The following is a 20,020-nucleotide window of genomic DNA, read 5'->3' on the forward strand; positions in this document are numbered from 1 at the left end:
GACCTTGGGGTAGTCACAGCTCTGTTAGAGCTCTCTCAGCCCCATCTACCTCACAGGGTGCCTGTTATGGGGAGTGGAAGGGAAGGTGATTGTAAGCCAGTTTGAGTCGTCTTCTTCTTCTTCTTCTTCTTCTTCTTCTTCTTCTTCTTCTTCTTCTTCTTCTTCTTCTTCTTCTTCTTCTTCTAAAAGGGTAGTATGTCTACGTGACATATGTTTCAAAATTCTGTTCCCTACCTAGAGAGAAAGTTGAACTTTCCTACAGTATATTTTCACAGCATTCTGATCCCTGGAAAAGTATGAAAATGAGGCATATTTTTTGTCTCAATTGGAATATTCAACATGGTTATGGCAAAAAGCAGACAGGAGAATGGGGGAGGACAGGGCATTCAGACAGGTGTCTCTTCTCATGCACCTGCAAAATGGATACTATCTCTGTTCTCATTTGCGTCTGGTGGTCTTTCTCACAATAGCCACCAATGCTCTACCCGAAAGCGGGCCAAGGCATTTAGATGTGCTTGGCAGGGAGAAAGAGTGAGATCCTCCATAATACTGTGCATATGAGGAAGCTAGAAAACAACAAAAAATCTCTTTCAGTAATCAAAAGCAGTGGGCTCTTTCAAAACAATTGCAAACAGAATACAGGACAAAGCCATTAGCCAGTGGTGTAGTGGTTAAGAGCAGTGGTTTGGAGCTGTGGACTCTAATCTGGAGAACCAGGTTCGATTCCCCACTCCTCCACATGAGCGGCAGAGGCTGATCTGGTGTACTGGATTTGTTTTCCCACTCCTACACACAAATCCAACTGGGTGACCTTTGGCTAGTCACAGCTCTCTCAGAGCTCTCTCAGCCCCACCTACCTCACAGTGTCATCTAGTCTAACCCCCTGCACAATGCAGGAAATTCCAAACTACCTCCTTCCCACACCCCTAGTGACCCATACTCCATGCCCAGAAGATGGCCAAGGTGCCCTCCCTCTCATGATCTGCCCTCGCTCTCATAAAAGCATAAATATTAACAACACATACTCAGTTGATGTCAATACATAAAATGACCAAATGCATTTCAGCCTTATATAGGCCTTTCTCGGTGGTCATACATAAAACAATTTTATAATTCACATCCTGACATCTATATACACGTTATACAAGATACACGATATAAAAACGCTTTTTGTTTTGTGTGGCTCTACGTAGAAATATTTAGTCCATGTATGTTAAAACATGGTTGCTTGCCAGCTCACACCTTGTATAGGATATCAAGCTTCTCAGGATGTGTATAACATCAATAAGCATGAAAGGAAGTGACACCTCACCTCTCTAGGAATCTCCAAAAACTCTGTGGTGTTACCATAGAGCTTCTAGCGATTCTTAGAGAGGCATGACATCACTTTGAGGTTTCTTCCAGTTGTGAAAAATTCCCCACCATCACTCCAAGCAGCAGAGGGAAACAAGTGGCAGGGTGTAGGTGCTTCAGGGGACTGGTAACCCTAAGCCCCACTCTGGAGAGATGGCCCCAAAATTCCCTGAATAAAGAAGTCTGATAGGAAGAAAGTGTCACTGGCCACCAAGATAAAGTTAATTCATGCCATCGTATTCCCTATTACTATGTATGGGTGTGAAAGCTGGACAGTGAAGAAAGCTGATAGGAAGAAAATAGATTTCTTTGGAATGTGGTGTTGGAGGAGAGGATTACGGATACCCTGGACTGCCAAAAAAACCAAATCAGTGGGTTATAGATCAAATCAAGCCTGAACTCACCCTAGAAGCTAAAATGACTAAACTGAGGCTGTCGTACTTTGGTCACATTATGAGAAGACAAGAGTCACTGGAAACGACAATTATGCTTGAAAAGACAATCATACTTGAAGGGCTGTCATATAGAGGATGGAGCCGAGTTGTTTTCTGTTGCCCCAGAAGGTCAGACCAGAACCAATAGGTTGAAATTAAATCAAAAGAGTTTCCATCTAGACATTAGGAAGAATTTTCTAACAGTCAGAGAGGTTCCTCAGTGGAACAGGCTTCCTCGGGAGGTGGTGAGCTCTCCTTCCCTGGAGGTTTTTAAGAAGAGGTTAAATGGCCATCTGTCAGCAATGCTGATTCTGTGACCTTAGGCAGATGATGAGAGGGAGGGCATCTTGGCCATCTTATGGTCACTAGGGGTGTGTGGGGGGAGGTAGTTGCGAATGTCCTGCATTGTGCAGGGGGTTGGACTAGATGACCCTGGTGGTCCCTTCCAACTCTATGATTCTATGATTCTATGCTAGGGATAGTTGAGGGCAGCAGGAAAAGAGGAAGACCCAACAAGAGATGGATTGACTCAATAAAGGAAGCCACGGCCCTCAGTTTGCAAGACCTGATCAAGGCTGTTGACGATAGGACGCTTTGGAGGACATTGATTCATAGGGTCACCATGAGTCAGAAGCGACTTGATGGCACTTGACATACACACAAGTAAGGCTACACTTCACACACAGTTTCAGCGATACTCTTGTCCATTTCTGGCTTCCTTCACCCCAGACAGATCTGTACCCTTTCTTGGCTCAGGAGGAGGGAGATTACACTGGATCTACCCTGGGTGAAATCAATGATTCCCAGCTTTAAAACATACTTTATCTTCGTTCTGTTCCGATGAATCCATGATAAATGTCCCAGTTCAGCTGGAGAGCGAAGTCTCAGACATACCGCAATAAAGAGCTATTTATATCTTCTACATCTCCATGCCTCTGTGACAGCAGTAAATTAGGGGGAAAGGAGCAAATTAATGTTTATTTTACCCATTTAGGATGCGGGGGAGGCAGGAGGGGCCATGCAGCTACGCCGTTTCGGGGAGGCAAGTTGATGAATTGCGTTTAGATTTAATGAGGAGTGTATAAACCTGAGCTATAAAACAGAATAATCTCAGTGCTGAGAGAGCAGTTTCTCTTTGTTCGGTTCCCTTTTGTCTTTAAAAATTGCACGGTATTTTTTTTTTATCCCCCCAAGGGTCCCTCAAGCATTAAAGCAAACCATTTTGTGATTTCATCTTGTGTGCTTTATATCTGTTTAAAGAGCTTGCACTCACGGGGAGTAAATCCGGGGTGGTGCGGGGTGGGGGAGAAGGGTGAGATGGTGAGTAAGGGTTGCCAACCTCCAGGTACTAGCTGGAGATCTCCTGCTATTACAACTGATCTCCAGCCAATAGAGATCAGTTCGCCTGGACAAAATGGCTGCTTTGGCCATGGGACTCTATGGCATTGAAGTCCCTCTCCTCCCCAAACCCTGCCCTCCTCAGGCTTGGCCCCAAAAACCTCCGACCAGCGGCGAAGAGACACCTGGCAACCCTACGGTGAGGTCTGGCAGTGTGGAAATTTTGTAGAAATTGTCAGACTGGAAATGCCTAAGGAAATTGGGGGTGGGGGTTGTGAGAAAGAGATTTTTTGTGGAAGCATGAAGTGACGCCATTTTGGAAGGCAACCATTTAGCTTCTAGGCCAGGGGTCCCCAAACCCTTTGGAGCCTGCGGGCACATTTGGAATTCTGTCATGGCATGGTGGGTGCAGCAACAAAATGGCTGCCACAAAATGGCTGCCGCAGCTCACCTTCAGCAGTACAGTGAAGATCCTTGTGCTGTGGTGGCAGCTGCAGCCAAAGCAACATTTTTAAAAAATCTGCACAGCCAGTCAAATCTCCAACGGGCAATCAGAATCCTTACTGGGCAAAAGCCCCACCGGCCCCCACCCACTTCCTAAAACACTTGGTGGGCATCAAGAAAGGTGTTTTCTCTGGAAATGACATCATGCCATCATAAACGGTGCCCCCCATGTCCCCACTCCCCTGGACGTCTGCCAGTTGCCAAGCCATGGCTGGCAACCTTATTGTTTCACCTAGTCTCTATGGTCTTTACCATAAAGAATATGAGAAATTCCTAGAGTGTCATTTTATGGGAGCCATTTTTCTTCCTCTCCTCAGTTCTTTTGGGTGGGAAATTGGGGCTTGGAGCAGGTAATTGCCTACCCTAAGCTGACAGGCTGTCTGTGGCTTAGGCTCTTGCTCTCTCATCCTCAGCCTCCTCACAGGGCTGTTGTGATGAAGTGATAGTGGACACTGTGTATGCTGCTCTGTGCTACTCGAAGGGGAGATGATGTAATAGTAATCTGCTGTGGTGTGATTCTGAAGGTTTTCCCTTGTCATCTTCAGGCTTTATCTCTCATTGTCTTCTCTGCCCTGCTGTTGGGCATTTTCTTGCTCGATGCCCACACAGATAATTGCTATTTACTTTTTTTAGTATTAAAAATTAGTCATTGTGCAGAACTCTCCGAGGTCCAAAGAAATAGATGGAAGGTGCCAGCATGGAGTAGTGGTTAAGAGCGGGGGAGAACCGGGTTTGATTCCCCACTCCTATACATGAGCTGCGGACTCTAATCTGGAGAACCGGGTTGGTTTCCCCACTCCTCCACATGAGTGGCGGATTCTAATCTGGAGAACTGGGTTAGATTCCCCACTCCTCCACATGAAGCTAGCTGGGTGACCTTGGGCTATTAAACATGCCTCCCTTAGATTTTTGGAAGGACAACATTCTTGACCACTAAAAATCTACTTGGACTCTGTGAATCTTAAATATCCCCAGGTATTGCCCCTCCACACACACTTTAAAGCTTCACTGTGACTCTATAACAACTAGCAACGAGTATATTTGCAGTTGATAATGATAACTGTGGCTTTCCCGTACTTGCTTCCAATGGTGAAATGTGTCCAGCTCTAAGCACAACTTGAAAATAAATCCAGGAAAAAGAAGCCATCATAGGAACAAAGTCAAGGGGGAAAAAATCAAAGGGGAGGGGCTGTGGCTCAGTGTTAGAGCATCTGCTTGGCATGCAGAAGGTCCCAGGTTCAATCCCCGGCATCTCCAGTTAAAGGGATCAGGCAAATAGGTGATGAGAAAGACCCCTGCCTGAGACCCTGGAGAGCCACTGCCAGTCTGAGTAGACAATACTGACTTTGATGGACCAAGGGTCTGATTCAGTAGAAGGCAGCTTCATGTGTTCAACCTATCAATGTGAAATGTTGACTTCTGAAAAAAAAATCTGACTGTGACAATAAGAATAATAAAAATGACAAATACCAGTTGAAAATTACAGGCTCTTTAGTTCTCCTGTTACATGAAAATGTGAAGCATCGTTGCTTGTTTCAAAAGAAGTTCTGCTATATATATAGACAGATAGACAGATATGACTAATAATGCTTCTAACCATTCCAGCCCTGTGACTCAGCTTTTGAAAATATCATTTGTGGTTGCGTGAGAGTTTAATGCCCACAACTCCCACATTTTCCATCCTCCAGACAGAGGGGGGGTATCATATGTTTCGATGATAGTTTTAGAGGGTCGCCGTGTTGGTCTGCAGTAGAACAGCTTGATCTGAGTCCAGGAGCATCTTAGAGACCAGGGTATAAGATTTCCAGGGTATAAGCTTTCAAGAGTCAAAGCTCCTTTAGTCAGACACAAGTAGGAACAGAGATCTCCGAGTCCGTATATCCCAGTCAGAAGGCAGAATATATACCCTCAAAATCCTGTTGATCTCTAAGGTGTTTAAGGCTGTTTAGCTTGAAAAGAAGGTGGTTAAGGGAAGACATGATAGAGGTCTATAAAATTATGCATGGTATGGAGAGAGTGGACAGGGAGAAGCTTTTCTCCTTATCTCATAATGCTAGAACGCGTGGTCATCTGTTGAAGCTGGAGGGTGAGGATTCAAAACAGGTAAACTGAAGTATTTCTTCACACAATGCATAGTTAAATTGTGGAACTCCCTGCCCCAGAATGTGGTGATGGCTATCAACTTAGAAGGCTTGAAGAGGGGAATGGACATGTTCATGGAGGAGAGGGCTATCCATGGCTACTAGTAAAAATGGATACTATTCATGATGCATACCTATTCTCTTCAGGATCCGAGGAGCATGCCTATTATATTAGATGCTTTGGGATACAAATGGGACAATGCTGCTGCAGTTGTCTTGTTTGTGGGCTTCCTAGAGGCACCTGTTCGGCCGCTGTGTGACCAGACTGCTGGACTTGATGGGCCTTGGTCTGCTCCAGCATGGCTTTTCATATGTTCTTATGATGAGGAATCAGTTTAGGTCTTTTAACAACCTAGCACAATAGGAGAAGGCAAGATGCACTGGAAAAGACTGATGGCTGCCAACTTGGAAGGTTTGAAGAGGGACATGTTCATGGCTACTAGTAAAAATGAATACTAGTCATGATGCATGCCTATTCTTTCCAGGATCAGAGGAGCATGCCTATTATATGAGGTGCTGTGAAACACAGGCAGGACAATGCTGCTGCAGTCGTCTTGTTTGGGGGCTTCCTAGAGGCACCTGTTTAGCCACTGTGTGAACAGACTGCTGGACTTGATGGGCCTTGGTCTGATCCAGCATGGCCTTTCTTATGTTCTTTTACTGGACACGAAGCAAGACGTTTCAGCTACTTGACCATTTGATTTATATTCCCTCTCTCCTCGTTTCTTCCAGATAGCAGCTCAAGCGGTTATATTTATGTGCATGAACACCGCTGGAATCTTCATTAGCTACCTATCGGACCGAGCCCAACGCCAAGCCTTCTTAGAAACCCGAAGATGTGTGGAAGCGCGGCTGAGGCTGGAAACCGAAAACCAGAGACAGGTAAGGTGGTGAGTCACAAGAGCTTGCTTCCCATCAAACCATGTTATAGTTAACTATCCATTGATATTACTCTGACCTGAATGGCTCAAGCTAGCCCAATCTCGGAAGCTAAGCAGGTCAACCATGATTAGTATTTGGATAGAGGACCACCGAGGAAGCCGATGGTTGCTAGGCAGAGGTAGGCAATGGCAAACCACATCTGAATTTCTCTTGTCTTGAAAACCCTACGTTGGCTGCGACTTGACGGCACTTTCCACCATCGTTTGTTAGTTTTGTGCCCAATGGTTTTGTTTCTCTGCTTTTTTTGCTGGCATAGTGCACAGGCAATTGTCCATTTTAATTCATCCTTGACCTGTACATTGCATGACGCCGATTGATCGTGCAAGCAATGGCGTGCAGCCTACCTCCTTATTCAGCAGAGCTGGGAACTTTCCATGAACAGAAGTGGCTCTTCTGCCGGAGAAAGAGCCCTTTCTTTGGGAGGAATGCTTCCAGTTTTGCTGTGCTCGGTGATAGGATACACGCCAAAGTGGACACAATGAGTACATAATAGGGAACATATCTGGTGCAGGGAAACAAAGAGAGGCATGGAAATAAAAGGGAGCAGCCAAACTGAAACAAGGATTTGGGGCTGGAGACACTGGAAGTCCTCCTGAGCCAGAACATCTCATAAGGCCATGTTTACATGCTCACTTGGGGGGGGGGGGGTAGGGTTGCCAGATCCCGGTTGGGAAACTGCTAGATATTTGGAAGTGGAGCCTGGGGAGGATAGGGACCTCACTGGGGTACAATGACATAGAGTCCACTCTCCAAAGCATCCGTTTTCTCCAAGGCAACTGATCTCTGCAGTCTGGAGATGACCTGCAATTTTGGGGGATCCCCAGTTCCCACCTGGAGGCTGGCATCCTTAGATCCATGACCTCACTCTGTTCATGGTTCACAGAATCCAAGCCATACTGCTTATCTCTGTTCATGAAACTGGTCACCAGGGAGGGAGAAATTGCTATTCAGGCAAGCAGTCGATGGGAAAGTTCTATGCACATTGTTAACAAAGTGTGCCCGATATGCCCCTTGCCTTTTACTCAGAGAAATTGAGGCCGAAAAATTATATCTGCAGTTCCCAGCAGCAGCAGCCTAGCAGGAAAGAAATAACATTATGCATTTAACGAGGGATGGGATCGAACAGCAATAGCATTTGCTTTGAAAATGCTTATTTACAAGTCACAAGAAGCCCAAACAGGGAAAAGAGAGTTTCTTCAGATGCTTAGATGTGGGAATGCAATATTTATCCCTTCATGCCGGGAAGCATTTTTTAATCTTAGGCTGCAATGGAGAGACATTTGGAGGAGTAAGAGAATTTTAGATGTATTCCTATATTTAAAAGGGGAAAAAATCCCCAATGACTAAGAGCTCTGGTTTCAAATACATGTTGGAAAGTCTGAAGAGCCACCTGGTTTCTCTGTCTGCAGCTCCCCCCACTAGGGTTGCCAGGTGCTCAGTGGTGGCGGGCAAACCCCCAGCAATTCACCCCTCTGCCCGCCAACCACCTGAGGGTCGGCGGGCAAACGTGCGCGTGCGAGTACGCACTGCATTTACAACCGGAAGTGCCATTTCGTGAGGGGCCTTATATCACTCAAACTCTTAGTTTGAGTGGTAAAGGGCCGCTTTACCACTCAAACTAAGAGTATTATCAACCGGAAGTGACACGCATGCGCAATCCCGCCCTCAGCCCCATAGCCTTCCACCGGAGGAGAGAGGGGACCTGACAACCCTACCCCCCACCCATGAAACCTTTAAGGCCTGTTCATACATTACAGTAAATACATATATATCTTGCATAGATGTTAGGGTTGCCAGGTCCCTCTTGGCCAGCAGCGGGAGGTTTTTTGGGTGGAACCTGAGGAGGGTGGGTGTTGGGGAGGGGAGGGACTTCAATGCCATAGAGTCCAATTGCCAAAGAGGCCATTTTCTCCAGGTGAACTGATCTCTATCGGCTGGAGATCAGTTGTAATAGCAGGAGATCTCCAGCTAGCACCGGGAGGTTGGCAACCCTAATGGATGTACATACTCCTGCTTGTAAGCAAGAGTGAAAGGGGTTTCACATTATCAATAAAACCGAGGACTAGTACCTGCATGAACGTGGAACTTTCAATCACACGTTCAGGTGGGCATGCATTGAACATAACATGAAAAGTACTCAATGCATGTAGTCAAAAAGGGCAAGAGTCCAGTAGCACCTTAAAGACTAACAAAAATATTTTCTGGTAGGGTATGAGCTTTCGTGAGCCACAGCTCACTTCTTCAGAAGCTCATACCCTACCAGAAAATATTTTTGTTAGTCTTTAAGGTGCTACTGGACTCTTGCCCTTTTTGACTACTGCAAACAGACTAACACGGCTACCCACTGTCAATGCATGTAGAAAGACAAAAAAAAATCAGTTGTACGTAGGGTTTCCAACCTGGTGGCTGGAGATCTCCTGCTATTACAACTGATCTCCAGCCAATAGAGATCAGTTCACCTGGAGAAAATGGCTGCGTTGGCAATTGGACTCTATGGCACTGAAGTCCCTCCCTTCCCAAAACCCGACCCCATGTTGTGAAATGTAGGTACTTGGTGGGGGGGGGGGATACCAGAAAACAGACTTGCCACACTGAATCTGTCAAATCAATACTTTTCATTATGTAAGTGAACATGATCAACTTTTTTTGTAAAAAAAAAAGTATGCCTCGTAATCTAATTTAGAAATTTATAATTTGCATATTTCTCACATTGTGGATCTTTTTTTTTTTTTTTTGGTACATGCAGTGCTAATTCATAGCTTCCCCTGTTTATTAGATCCCAGACTGGTTACAAGCCTCTGTGCATTGCAGCCAATATATTTGTGAAGCTTTTCTACTGACGGCTTGAAGATCAGTCTCCTTGCCAGCGTGGTCTAGTGGTTAAGAGTGGCGGACTCTAATCTGGAGAACCGGGTTGGATTCCCCACTCCTTTACATGAGCAGCCGACTCTAAGCTGATGAACCAAGTTGGTTTCCCCACTCCTTCACATGAAGCCAGCTGAGTGACCTTGGGCTAGGTAGGCATAGTTCCCTCCAAACTCTCTCAGCCCCACCTACCTCACAGAGTGTCTGTTGTGGGGAGAGGAAGGGAAGGCGATTGTAAGCCACTTTGATTCTTCCTTAAGCGGTAGAGAAAGTTGGCATATAAAAAACTTCTACTACTACTACTCTTTCTCCTCCTCCTCCTTTTATTAAGCCACCTGTTTATGCCTTTGAAATTGTTTATCTGTTGGAATGTGATTTTAATAATTGTAGATAGATTTTATGGTTTTATTGTATTGAGATATGGATTATATTTGATGATGTAAGCTGCCCTGAGCCCAGCTTCGGCCGGGGGGGGTGGGGGTGGGAAGGTTAGAAATTAAAGAATAAATAAATAAAATAAAATAAACTTACTGTGTTCGACAATTAGAATCAGATGAGAGACATCACTGGGGTTGTTTGATTTGGTTATGAACAAGTAGAACACCCACTCAACATTTTTTTTTTCAAATATGCATGCACAGAAACGCTGCCAATCCAAACAGACTGGCAACCATAAATGTCACTGACTACTTAGATGAACAAGTGGTAGGATTTTTTTTTAAAAAAAGCAGCATTTATGTATCACTGGTTGAACTGACTATTTAAACAGTTGCCTGCTAAGTGGTGCACGCAGAACCGGGGTGGGGGATTATTGCTAATTGGATGGTGTGAGATTGTGCATGTGCAAAAAGTTGATCATGCCGTACTACATTGTTAGGGTCCCCCAAGTTTGGAGAGACACCTTCCTTCTGTCAACGTGGCCCAGTTTCATGGATTTAAGTATCCGCAGATGGGGCCACAGTTGACTAACAGAATATATGATTAGGTGAGTCAACCTGATGAACAGGTATCAACAAACAGAGGAAAAATTCCTTGACAAATCAGCTCCCTGCTTGCGACTGGCAAACAGGAGACGTGCAGAATACGAAAATCATTACAAAAAAGCCCAGCGAACAGATAGAGCTCAGCTCTAAGAAAGGTGCGACCTTTTTTTTATTATTCTGTGCTTGTTCATCAGGACAAGAAGCTCCACGGCTTGTGTGTCCTTCACTTCATTCACCCCTACTGAGGGTTGTTTGATTTCAGCGTGCCTGCAAGCGTCCCTTGAGCTCCTCTTATCCCGTTCCTCAAGGCATCCTCTGAAATTGGGTGATAAGCAGATTAAAAGAGCTGCCGCGGCCCTCTTTCCCTTGCCCTCACATCTTTAATCATCTCCCGAACAGACTCTCGTCAGGTTGCTGAAGACAGAGGGTGAAATAGCATCACCCCTGTACCATAGATGGAATATGTCAGATGGTTTCTAAGATGGGTGGGAGTGTTTTCAAAGAGACTTACAGCCTGGTCCTCGTCGTGTTTAGGGCAGATTGATTTGAATCGAAGCAATTTAGATCATCAGTTTAAATCGCAGGCACTAACAACCGGTTTACATTACTGATTTAAATCAAGTTTCCACCTCTTTGATTTTTTGTGTGTGTGATTACGTAAATATGTTTCTTTATATTCTGATATAATTACAATGCATTTCCTTGGTGCAAACCAAACTGGTAATTCTTTATTTTCATGTGATTTTCAGTTTCTTCGCACTACGTTTCCCCCACATTATGCATGCATTTTTTCAGTGTCATTTGTGCAACGATTAGGGTTGCCAGGTTCCTCTTCGCCATTGGCAGGTGGTTTTGGGGGTGGAGCCTGAGGAGGTTGGGGTTTAGAGAGAGGAAGGGTTTCAATGCCATAGAGTCCAATGGCCAAAGCAGCCATTTTCTCCAGGCGAACTGATCCTCATTGGCTGGAGATCAGTTGTAATAGCAGGAGATCTCCAGCTAGTACATGGAGGTTGGAAGGAATCCAGACAGCACTCACACAATATATATTAAAGTACTAATTTATAAAGGTGACGGAAGGTGCAAAAGTGAACAATATATACAACAAGGTAATAACCAGATACACATATAGATATCAATAGCAGTCCAGCAGCAAAAAAGGTCAATGTATAAATATCCTGGGAGTCAGGTAAGTCAACGTCAATTCCTGAGTGTCCTGAGTAACAGGTAAGAAAATTTTTATACTCAAATATGGACTTCTTTAGATGTTGTAAGTTGCTGGAAAGCAGAGTCCCAGGCAGGAGCCACGGAGGGAAGCTGTTAGGACGTGTTGTCTAGATCCAAATCACGTTTCGCTCATGGCTTCATCAGCTATCTGTATCAATAAAGTGCAAGGAAAAAACACAGTCTCATAGGACCAGAAGAAATTCATGTAGGTCTCAAAGTGGACAAGTGCACTTACCTGACTCCCAGGATATTTATACATTGACCTTTTTTGCTGCTGGACTGCTATTGATATCTATATGTGTATCTGCTTATTACCTTGTTGTATATATTGTTCGCTTTTGCACCTTCCTTCACCTTTATAAATTAGTACTTTAATATATATTGTGTGAGTGCTGTCTGGATTCCTTCCATTATCCATACAGCACTGAGCCTTTCTTTCTCCAAGTACATGGAGGTTAGCAACCCTACTCCAGCCACCCAGCTGAGTGGTGGTGGGTAGTGGTGGTGGGCAGCAGAAAATCTACCACCACAAGTGGGCATATGGTAAGCCTAGCCACACACCCTCCTCCTTCTCTCTGGCTTTCTTCCAGGAGCGGCTGGTTCTTTCCGTGTTACCTCGATTTGTCGTGCTCGAAATGATTAACGACATGACGAACGTGGAGGACGAGCACTTGCAGCATCAGTTCCACAAGATCTATATTCACCGCTATGAGAATGTCAGGTGAGTTTGCTTTTCAGATTTTTTTTTTACTTCTACTTTTAACGATCTCCTCGTCTGCTGCATATCAGCGACGGGGTCTTCTGTGCCATCTTTTGATCAGTTCATCAATCACTGATTTGCAATGTCTGGAAGATGTTTCTTTCGTTCCTCCCCATTAGCCAGTGAGCATTTCGTGCAATTTTCGTCTAATTGATCATGAGACTTTGACGACCTCTCCGTTGTCACCAGGATTCAGATTCTGCTTGCTTTTTTTCATGGAAGCTGGGAACTGATGTTTCTCCCCCATCCCCCACTCCTATGACTAATGGTATGCCAATTTATCACAGATTCCACTCTGGTTGCAATCCTAGTGCGTCCCACTGGAATTAATGGGACTTACTTCCAAGTAAATATGATTAGGATTAGGCTGTTATCTTTCTGATGCAGGCAGTGCTGGCTCTTCTACATAGACAGGCAGCAAAATACAAGAGGTGGCAACTGTTTTTGTTACCCCAGCGACCACTAAGTGTTCCTTCCCAAAGCCTGAGTACCCCCAGCAATAGTTATTTTAACAGGAATTCTGTTTATTCAGCAACAAGCAGTCAGCCTCCAAAACACTACATCACGGGGTTACCAACCTCAAGGTGGTAGCTAGAGTTCTCCCTGAAGGAAATGGCAACTTCAGAAGGCAGAGTTTATGATAAACCATAGAGTTTAGGAGAAGCAGAAGTCCTAGAATGACATAGTTGAGTTCCCTCTCCTCTCCAGCCTCCACCGTCCCTAGGTACCTTCTCCAAACTCCAGGAATTTTCTAAGATGGAGTTGGGAACCCTAAAGAAAACTCAGCAGTTACTGCAAAATGAAAGTTAAAAGAAGAATGGTGGTTAACCATTTCCAAAACACTTTTCTATGGTTCTGATCCTTCCTGGCTCCCGTCTGTGCATCAAAGATGTCACGAGGATACAAGAGCCGCCCATTCTCTTGGGTGAAGATGGCACCTCTTGGAGGCTATCTGGCAACCAGTGCTTGGCAACTAGGGTCTCCTACCAGCTCAGCTCCTCCGATTGGCAAGGTGATTTCAGGATATCCTTGCACCAGACCTGCACATCTCATGCATTTGCATTTCTTAAAAGTGTTTATATCCCGCCTCTTTACAAATTGTAACCCAGGTGGAGCACAACATTGTGATCACTGGTAGGGTTGCCAACCTCCAGGTACTACCTGGAGATCTCCTGTTTTTACAACTGATCTCCAGCCGATACAGATGAGTTCCCCTGGAGAAAATGGCCGCTTTGACAATTGGACTCTATGGCATTGAAGTCCTTCCCCTCCCCAAACCTCAACCTCCTCAGGCTCTGCCCCAAAAACCTTCTGCCAGTGTTGAAGAGGGACCTGACAACCCTTATCACTGGCGATCAGGCACTCAAAAAGCCTTAAAAACCAACAGAACTCTACAGCAATGACAACAGACTAACAGAAGTGTCACTAGCATTAAAAAAATACATCAGCTTAAAGAGATGAAAACAAAATGTTCTAAATGTGACTCACCAAACCTGAGGCAGCATTCTTCTGGGGCAGAAGGGCACATGAACACATGAAGCTGCCTTATCCTGAATCAGACCCTTGGTCCATCAAAGTCAGCATTGTCTACTCAGACCGGCAGCGGCTCTCCAGGGTCTCAAGCAGAGGTCTTTTGCATCACCTACTTGCCCAGTCCCTTTAACTGGAGATGCCAGGGATTGAACCTGGGACCTTCTGCATGCCAAGCAGATGCTCTACCACTGAGCCATGGCTCCCGCTATTACAACTGATCTCCAGCCAATAGAGATCAGTTCACCTGGAGAAAATGGCCGCTTTGGCAATTGGACTCTATGGCATTGAAGTCCCTCTCCTAAGCTCTGCCCCAAAAACCTCCCACCAGTGGCAAAGAGGAACCTGGCAACCCTATGCCACATACTGTGCACTGGCCAAGAGGTTCCTTCGTCAAGCCCTATAGGGTTGCCAACCTCCAGGTACTAGCTGGAGATCTCCCGCTTTCACAACTGATCCGCCAGCCGATAGAGATCAGTTCCCCTGGAGAAAATGGTATTGTTTCAAATGAGCCCATAGGCAGTTATAAACACAGAATGGCATCTTTTGGCTGTGCCCTGCCTTCGTGTAATTCATTCTTATTCCCGAGATGTCCCATTATCCCGATCATCTTGCCCTGGGCATCACAACCGAGCTCTTAAGGGCTGTTTTTCCAGTTGCTCACAAAACAAAACATTGCAGGTAATCAAATGGCTGTTGCTGAAGCAGGTGAAAAATGAGGCTTGCCTTAATAAGGTACGTGGGAAAAACCTGGCCCAGTACTGTAAAACAAAGCTTTGCCAGCGAAGTAAATAAGGGCCGATGAAGTAAATAAGCTCCCCCCACCCCGCTTCTATTGAGTTTGAATAGATTTTCCTTCACTCCTGTGACTTGGATTTAGCCCAGACGTGGCTTTTTATTGAGTCTGGTTGAAAGAATGAGAACATTTCATGAAGGAGCATGCCCTCCCATGTGCTGCTTGAGGTCCTCAGATGGCCCCTCCATCAGTTGTCTCCCCCCAATATACACACACACACTTCGGGTAGCCCACCTGGCATCAGCTAGAACCCTCTTTATGGATAGGGTTGCCAGCTCCGGGTTGGGAAATATCTGGTGGTTTTTGGGTCGGAGCCTGAGGAGGGCGGAGTTTGGGGAGGGGAGGGACTTCAATGCCATAGTGTCCAATGGCCAAAGGGCCCTTTTCTCCAAGGGAACTGATCGCTGTCACCTGGAGATCAGCTGTAATAGTGGGAGATCGCCTGGCTTCATCGCAACCCCGCCCTCCTCAGGCTCCACCCCCAAAATCTACAGGTATTTCCCAACACAAAGCTGGCAACCGTAGTTGGGAAATGCATGGAGATTTGACGGTGGGGAGGGAACTCAGTAGGGATGTGAAGCCACAGAGTCACCTTCCAAAGCAGCCATTTCCTTCAGGGGAAACTGATTTCTGTCATCTGGAGATCAGTTGTAATTCTGGAAGATCTCTCCAGACGAGCCTGGAGCTTGGCAAACCTAGCTGTGGCCCTACTTTGGTGTATAGCACTGAGTGTTTGCGTTGATTGTACCAATCTACGTGATTATGTTGTAGTCATCTATAGCAATCTGAGGTAACAATTCCTTTTCCCCTTGTGTCTCCAGTATTCTTTTTGCAGACGTGAAAGGGTTCACGAACTTGTCCACAACATTATCGGCCCAAGAGTTGGTCCGGATGCTGAATGAACTCTTTGCCAGGTTTGATCGCCTCGCGCACGTGAGTCGAGTCGCCTAGTCATTTTCTGCATGTCCAAAAGAGAACATAATGTTGTGGTTGAGCAGTGGTTAATAGAACCCCGTGGCGCCGAGTGGTAAGCTGCAGTACTGCAGTCCAAGCTCTATTCACAACCTGAGTTCAGTCCCGACGGGAGTCAGTTTCAGGTAGCCGGCTCAAGGTGGACTCAGCCTTCCATCCTTCCGAGGCCGGTAAAATGAGTATCCAGCTTGCTGAGGGTAAAGTACAGATGACTGGGGAAGGCAATGGCAAACCACCCCGCAAACAGAGTCTGCCTAGTAAGCTGTCAACAGGGACAATTTGTTGGTGGCGGCTGTTCAGTCAGAAGTTCGGCTCATTTTGCTTGGCAGGATCTACACAATGAAAATAATTCAGGAGAAGAGCAGGGAGGAAAAATATTATGGGGAGGCGACACTCTTACTGAGGTGCATGTACAGCCCGGATAACCTACAAGAACCAGTGCATGTAATGGTTTGCAGGATCACAACCACTTAGTTTTATCACCCAGTTAGACAACCATCAATACTCATAGTGAAACATTTTTTTAGTCCACCTTGTTCCATTTTGGTCCTGCTTTCCACCTCCTCGCCTGGCTGGCCTGCCTGACACCACACTAGCAGTTTTATACTCACCGTTGGGATTTTTGATTTTCAGTTGATTAAATGGATTTTAAGGAGCCTCGTGGTGCAGAGTGGTAAGCTGTAGTACTGCAGTCCAAGCTCTGCTCACGACCTGAGTTCGATCCTGACAGAAGTCAGTTTCAGGTAGTTGGCTCAGCCTTCCATCCTTCCGAGGTCGGTAAAATGAGCACCCAGCTTGCTGGGGGGTAAAGGGAAAACAACTGGGGAAGGCACTGGCAAACCACCCCATAAACTTAGTCTGCCTAGTAAGCGTCGGGATGTGACATCACCCCATGGGTCAGGAATGACCCGGTGCTTGCACAGGGGACTACCTTTACCCTAGAGCAGTGGTTATTTTCGGCAGAGTGTGTGACTCCCCAGAATGAATGCAGGCTAAAACCTGTGTGATGTGACTCAGCACACAGTTACAGTACCAGCTGGACATCATAACTGGTAGATTTATAGCGGCGTGCATGATTGAACATGCATGATTGAACATGCGCCGTGCATGATTGAACATTGAATGAGGCTGCCTTATGCTGAATTAGACCACTGGTCCATCACAGTCAGGTTCTCAGGCAGAGGTCTTTAACAACAACTCATGTCTGGTCCTTTTAACTAGAGATGCCTGGGATTGAACCTGGGACCTTCTGCATGCCAAGCAGATGCTCCACCACTGAGCCATGGCCCCTCTCCATTGGTGGCCTGCCTTTGGTTTTGCTGCCACATGGAAGAGGGCAAAGAGTTGTTCTCTCATCTTCTGGGGGTGGGCAAGACTATATTTAATGATCTGTAGTTACCGGATGGTATATTTCAGTCCTTAAGTTATGGGAGGGAAGAGAAACTTCCCTTGTAGTCCAACAATGGAACCAATTACCTATGGAGTATGTAGGCTCTCCCTCACTGGAGGTCATCAGCCAGTGGCTGTTGGGGATGGTCGAGATTTGCATTTCCTACCCTGAGCAGGATTGTCTCATCATAGGGTTTTCAAATGTGGTGTTGGAGGAGAGTGTTATGGATACCGTGGACTGCCAAACCAACCAACCGTGGGTTCTAGATCAATCCAAGCCTGAACTGACCCAAGAAGCTAAAATGACTAAACTGAGGATATTGTATTTTGGTCACATTATGAGAAAACAAGAGTCACTGGAAAAGACAGTCATGTTAGGAAAAGTTGAGGGCAGCAGGAAAAGAAGAAGACCCAACAAGAGATGGATTGACTCTGTAAAGGAAGCCACGGACCTCAGTTTGCAAGATCTGAGCAAGGGTGTCAAAGATAGGAGATTTTGAAGACTTTGATACATATGGTCGCCATGAGTCTGAAGTGACCTGATGGCACTTAACACACACACCCTGAGCAGGTTGTTGGACTACATGAACTATAAGGCTTTTCCTATTCTATGCTGCATATCTGTATCCTATTGTGCCATGGATTATGCATCTCCCTTTTTGTCTAGGGAACAAATAATCTTTTGTTGTTTGCATGCAACCCTGTGGTTTCCCTTTTCCTTTTCCATAGACCAACCTGATAATTGCTGATGATTCACATCTAAGGACTTTCTTAATTCCTCTTGGGAAGATGAAAAATAGATTTTTCTACCCCTGATGATAGACTCAAATGTCTCACAATTAGTTGGGAATGAATTTCGTCAGTTACCCCTGTTTGCACGGGAGATGGGAAACTTAAGGAGAAACCATGGCTCAGTGGTAGAGCATCCGCTTGCCATGCAGAAGGTCCGAGGTTCAATCCCCGGCATCTCGTTAAAGGGACTAAAGTTAAAGGGACTAGGCAAGTAGGTGATGTGAAAGACCTCTACCTGAGACCATGGAGATCCGCAGCTGGTCTGAGAAGACAATACTGACTTTGATGGACCAAGGGTATGATTCAGTATAAGGCAGCTTTATGTGTTCATGTGACCGAGAATGAAATGTCTAGAGTAGGTCTTCACATAACCTGCCTCCTGGATTCACCATGACTTGAGTGGCTCGAATATGACATCTCACAGGAGGTAGAAGGGCATCTTTCAACTATCCTGAAGTATTTTTCCCCATTAGAGGCGGAACACTTGAAGCTTTTTTATACTGAGTCAGACCATTGGTCCATCTAGCTCATTATTATCTAGTCTGTCTGACAGTGGCTCTCCATGGTGTCTAGTAGAGAAAGGTCATTCCCATCACCTGCTACCTGAGATCTTTTCCCTTCAGATAGCAGGGATTCAACCTGAGTTGACAGCTAGGAAGATTCCTGGCTGTCCTTTATAGGGACCGGACATCGTTGACTGCCTCTTTCTGTTATTAAGTACCCAATATGGAACAATTCTGACCAATGCCACACAGGAAGGGGCCATGGTTCAGTGGTAGAGCATCTGCTTTGCTTGGCCAAGGTCACAAGTTCAATCTACGGTTAAAAGGATCAGGTAGTAGGTGTTGTAAAAAACCTCTACCTGAGACCCTGGAGAGCCACTGCAGTCACAGTAGACAATACTGATCTTGATAGATAGGGTTGCCAACCTCCAGGTACTAGCTGGCAATCTCCTGCTATTACACCTGATCTCCAGCTGATAGATATCAGTTTACCTGGAGAAAATGGTCGCTTTGGCAATTGGACTCTATGGCATTGAAGTCCCTCCCCTCCCCCAATCCCACCCTCCTCAGGCTCTGCCCCAAAAATTTCCAGGTATTTTCCCAGCCTGGAACTGGCAACCCTGTTGATAGACCAGAGGATCTTACATATCAGAAAACAGCTTCATGAGTACATCCAGATTTGGAAATGGCCTTTTTATTTGTGGCAGGTGGTATTTTATATCAAGTAATATTGCCAGTCCTTAACAGCAAAAATAAAAGGTTGATCTTGAAATGCAATCTTTTCCTGGGATTTTATCTGAAGATTTGGACAGGGTGCCTTGTTCTGATCTCCTAACACGCACACATATATATATATTTACATTGGCATTTATAATACATTCTGCCTCTGGATCTCGGCTACGCAAGACAACATACTCTGCCCAAATCACTCGAGTCTTTTAAGCTGCTGGCAAGAATGCTACTATTAGAGGAGCAGCTAAGAGACATAAGGGCCTTTGGTTTCTTGGAAAGCTGTCTTTGTAAGCTCTTGAGGATAAGTGGATGCCATCCTTGAGTGCCTGGAGAGTATAGCATTGTGCTCTCATAGCTCTTTAAGGGAATTCTGTACTGCCACCTGTCAAACCTGGTATGCTGCATTCATTCCAAATATTCATTCCAAGGAGGAAGATGCTGTTTCGTCGGCAGCTTCTTATGGCTTCTGAGCTGTGATTGCCATTGGAACTCTGTTTACAATCAGCTCTGTGAGCAGGATAGAAATAGATAGGCCGTCGCACTTGAGACATCTTTTTTTTTTTTTAAGATTTTTATTTTTCCATACAATCATTATACATTTCATTACATCTTTTTTAAAATACGGAGGATTGCAGACCTAAGTGGAGGTTGACACCCTTCTAAGTCCACTGAAGCCAAATGGGCTTAGAAGGGTGCATCTCTGCTTAAGATTGCGCTGTCACTTTAGCAATATGCAAAATCCACCAGTCCTGCTGTTGGATG

At 45.5% G+C, this 20,020-nt stretch overlaps 1 protein-coding gene across 2 annotated transcripts in view; it reads left to right on the plus strand.

Annotated features, from left to right (window-relative positions):
• ADCY8 (adenylate cyclase 8) overlaps positions 1–20,020 on the plus strand; it is a 139,458-nt gene that overhangs the window by 38,802 nt on the left and 80,636 nt on the right. For both annotated transcript variants that reach the window (XM_056854245.1, XM_056854247.1), the window contains exons 2-4: positions 6,503–6,652; positions 12,375–12,505; positions 15,692–15,803. In XM_056854245.1, coding sequence (XP_056710223.1) covers positions 6,503–6,652; positions 12,375–12,505; positions 15,692–15,803 — 393 coding nt within the window. The remainder of the gene's footprint in view (positions 1–6,502; positions 6,653–12,374; positions 12,506–15,691; positions 15,804–20,020) is intronic.

This window comes from Euleptes europaea, chromosome 8, assembly GCF_029931775.1.
Source record: "Euleptes europaea isolate rEulEur1 chromosome 8, rEulEur1.hap1, whole genome shotgun sequence".
Lineage (NCBI taxonomy): Eukaryota > Metazoa > Chordata > Lepidosauria > Squamata > Sphaerodactylidae > Euleptes > Euleptes europaea.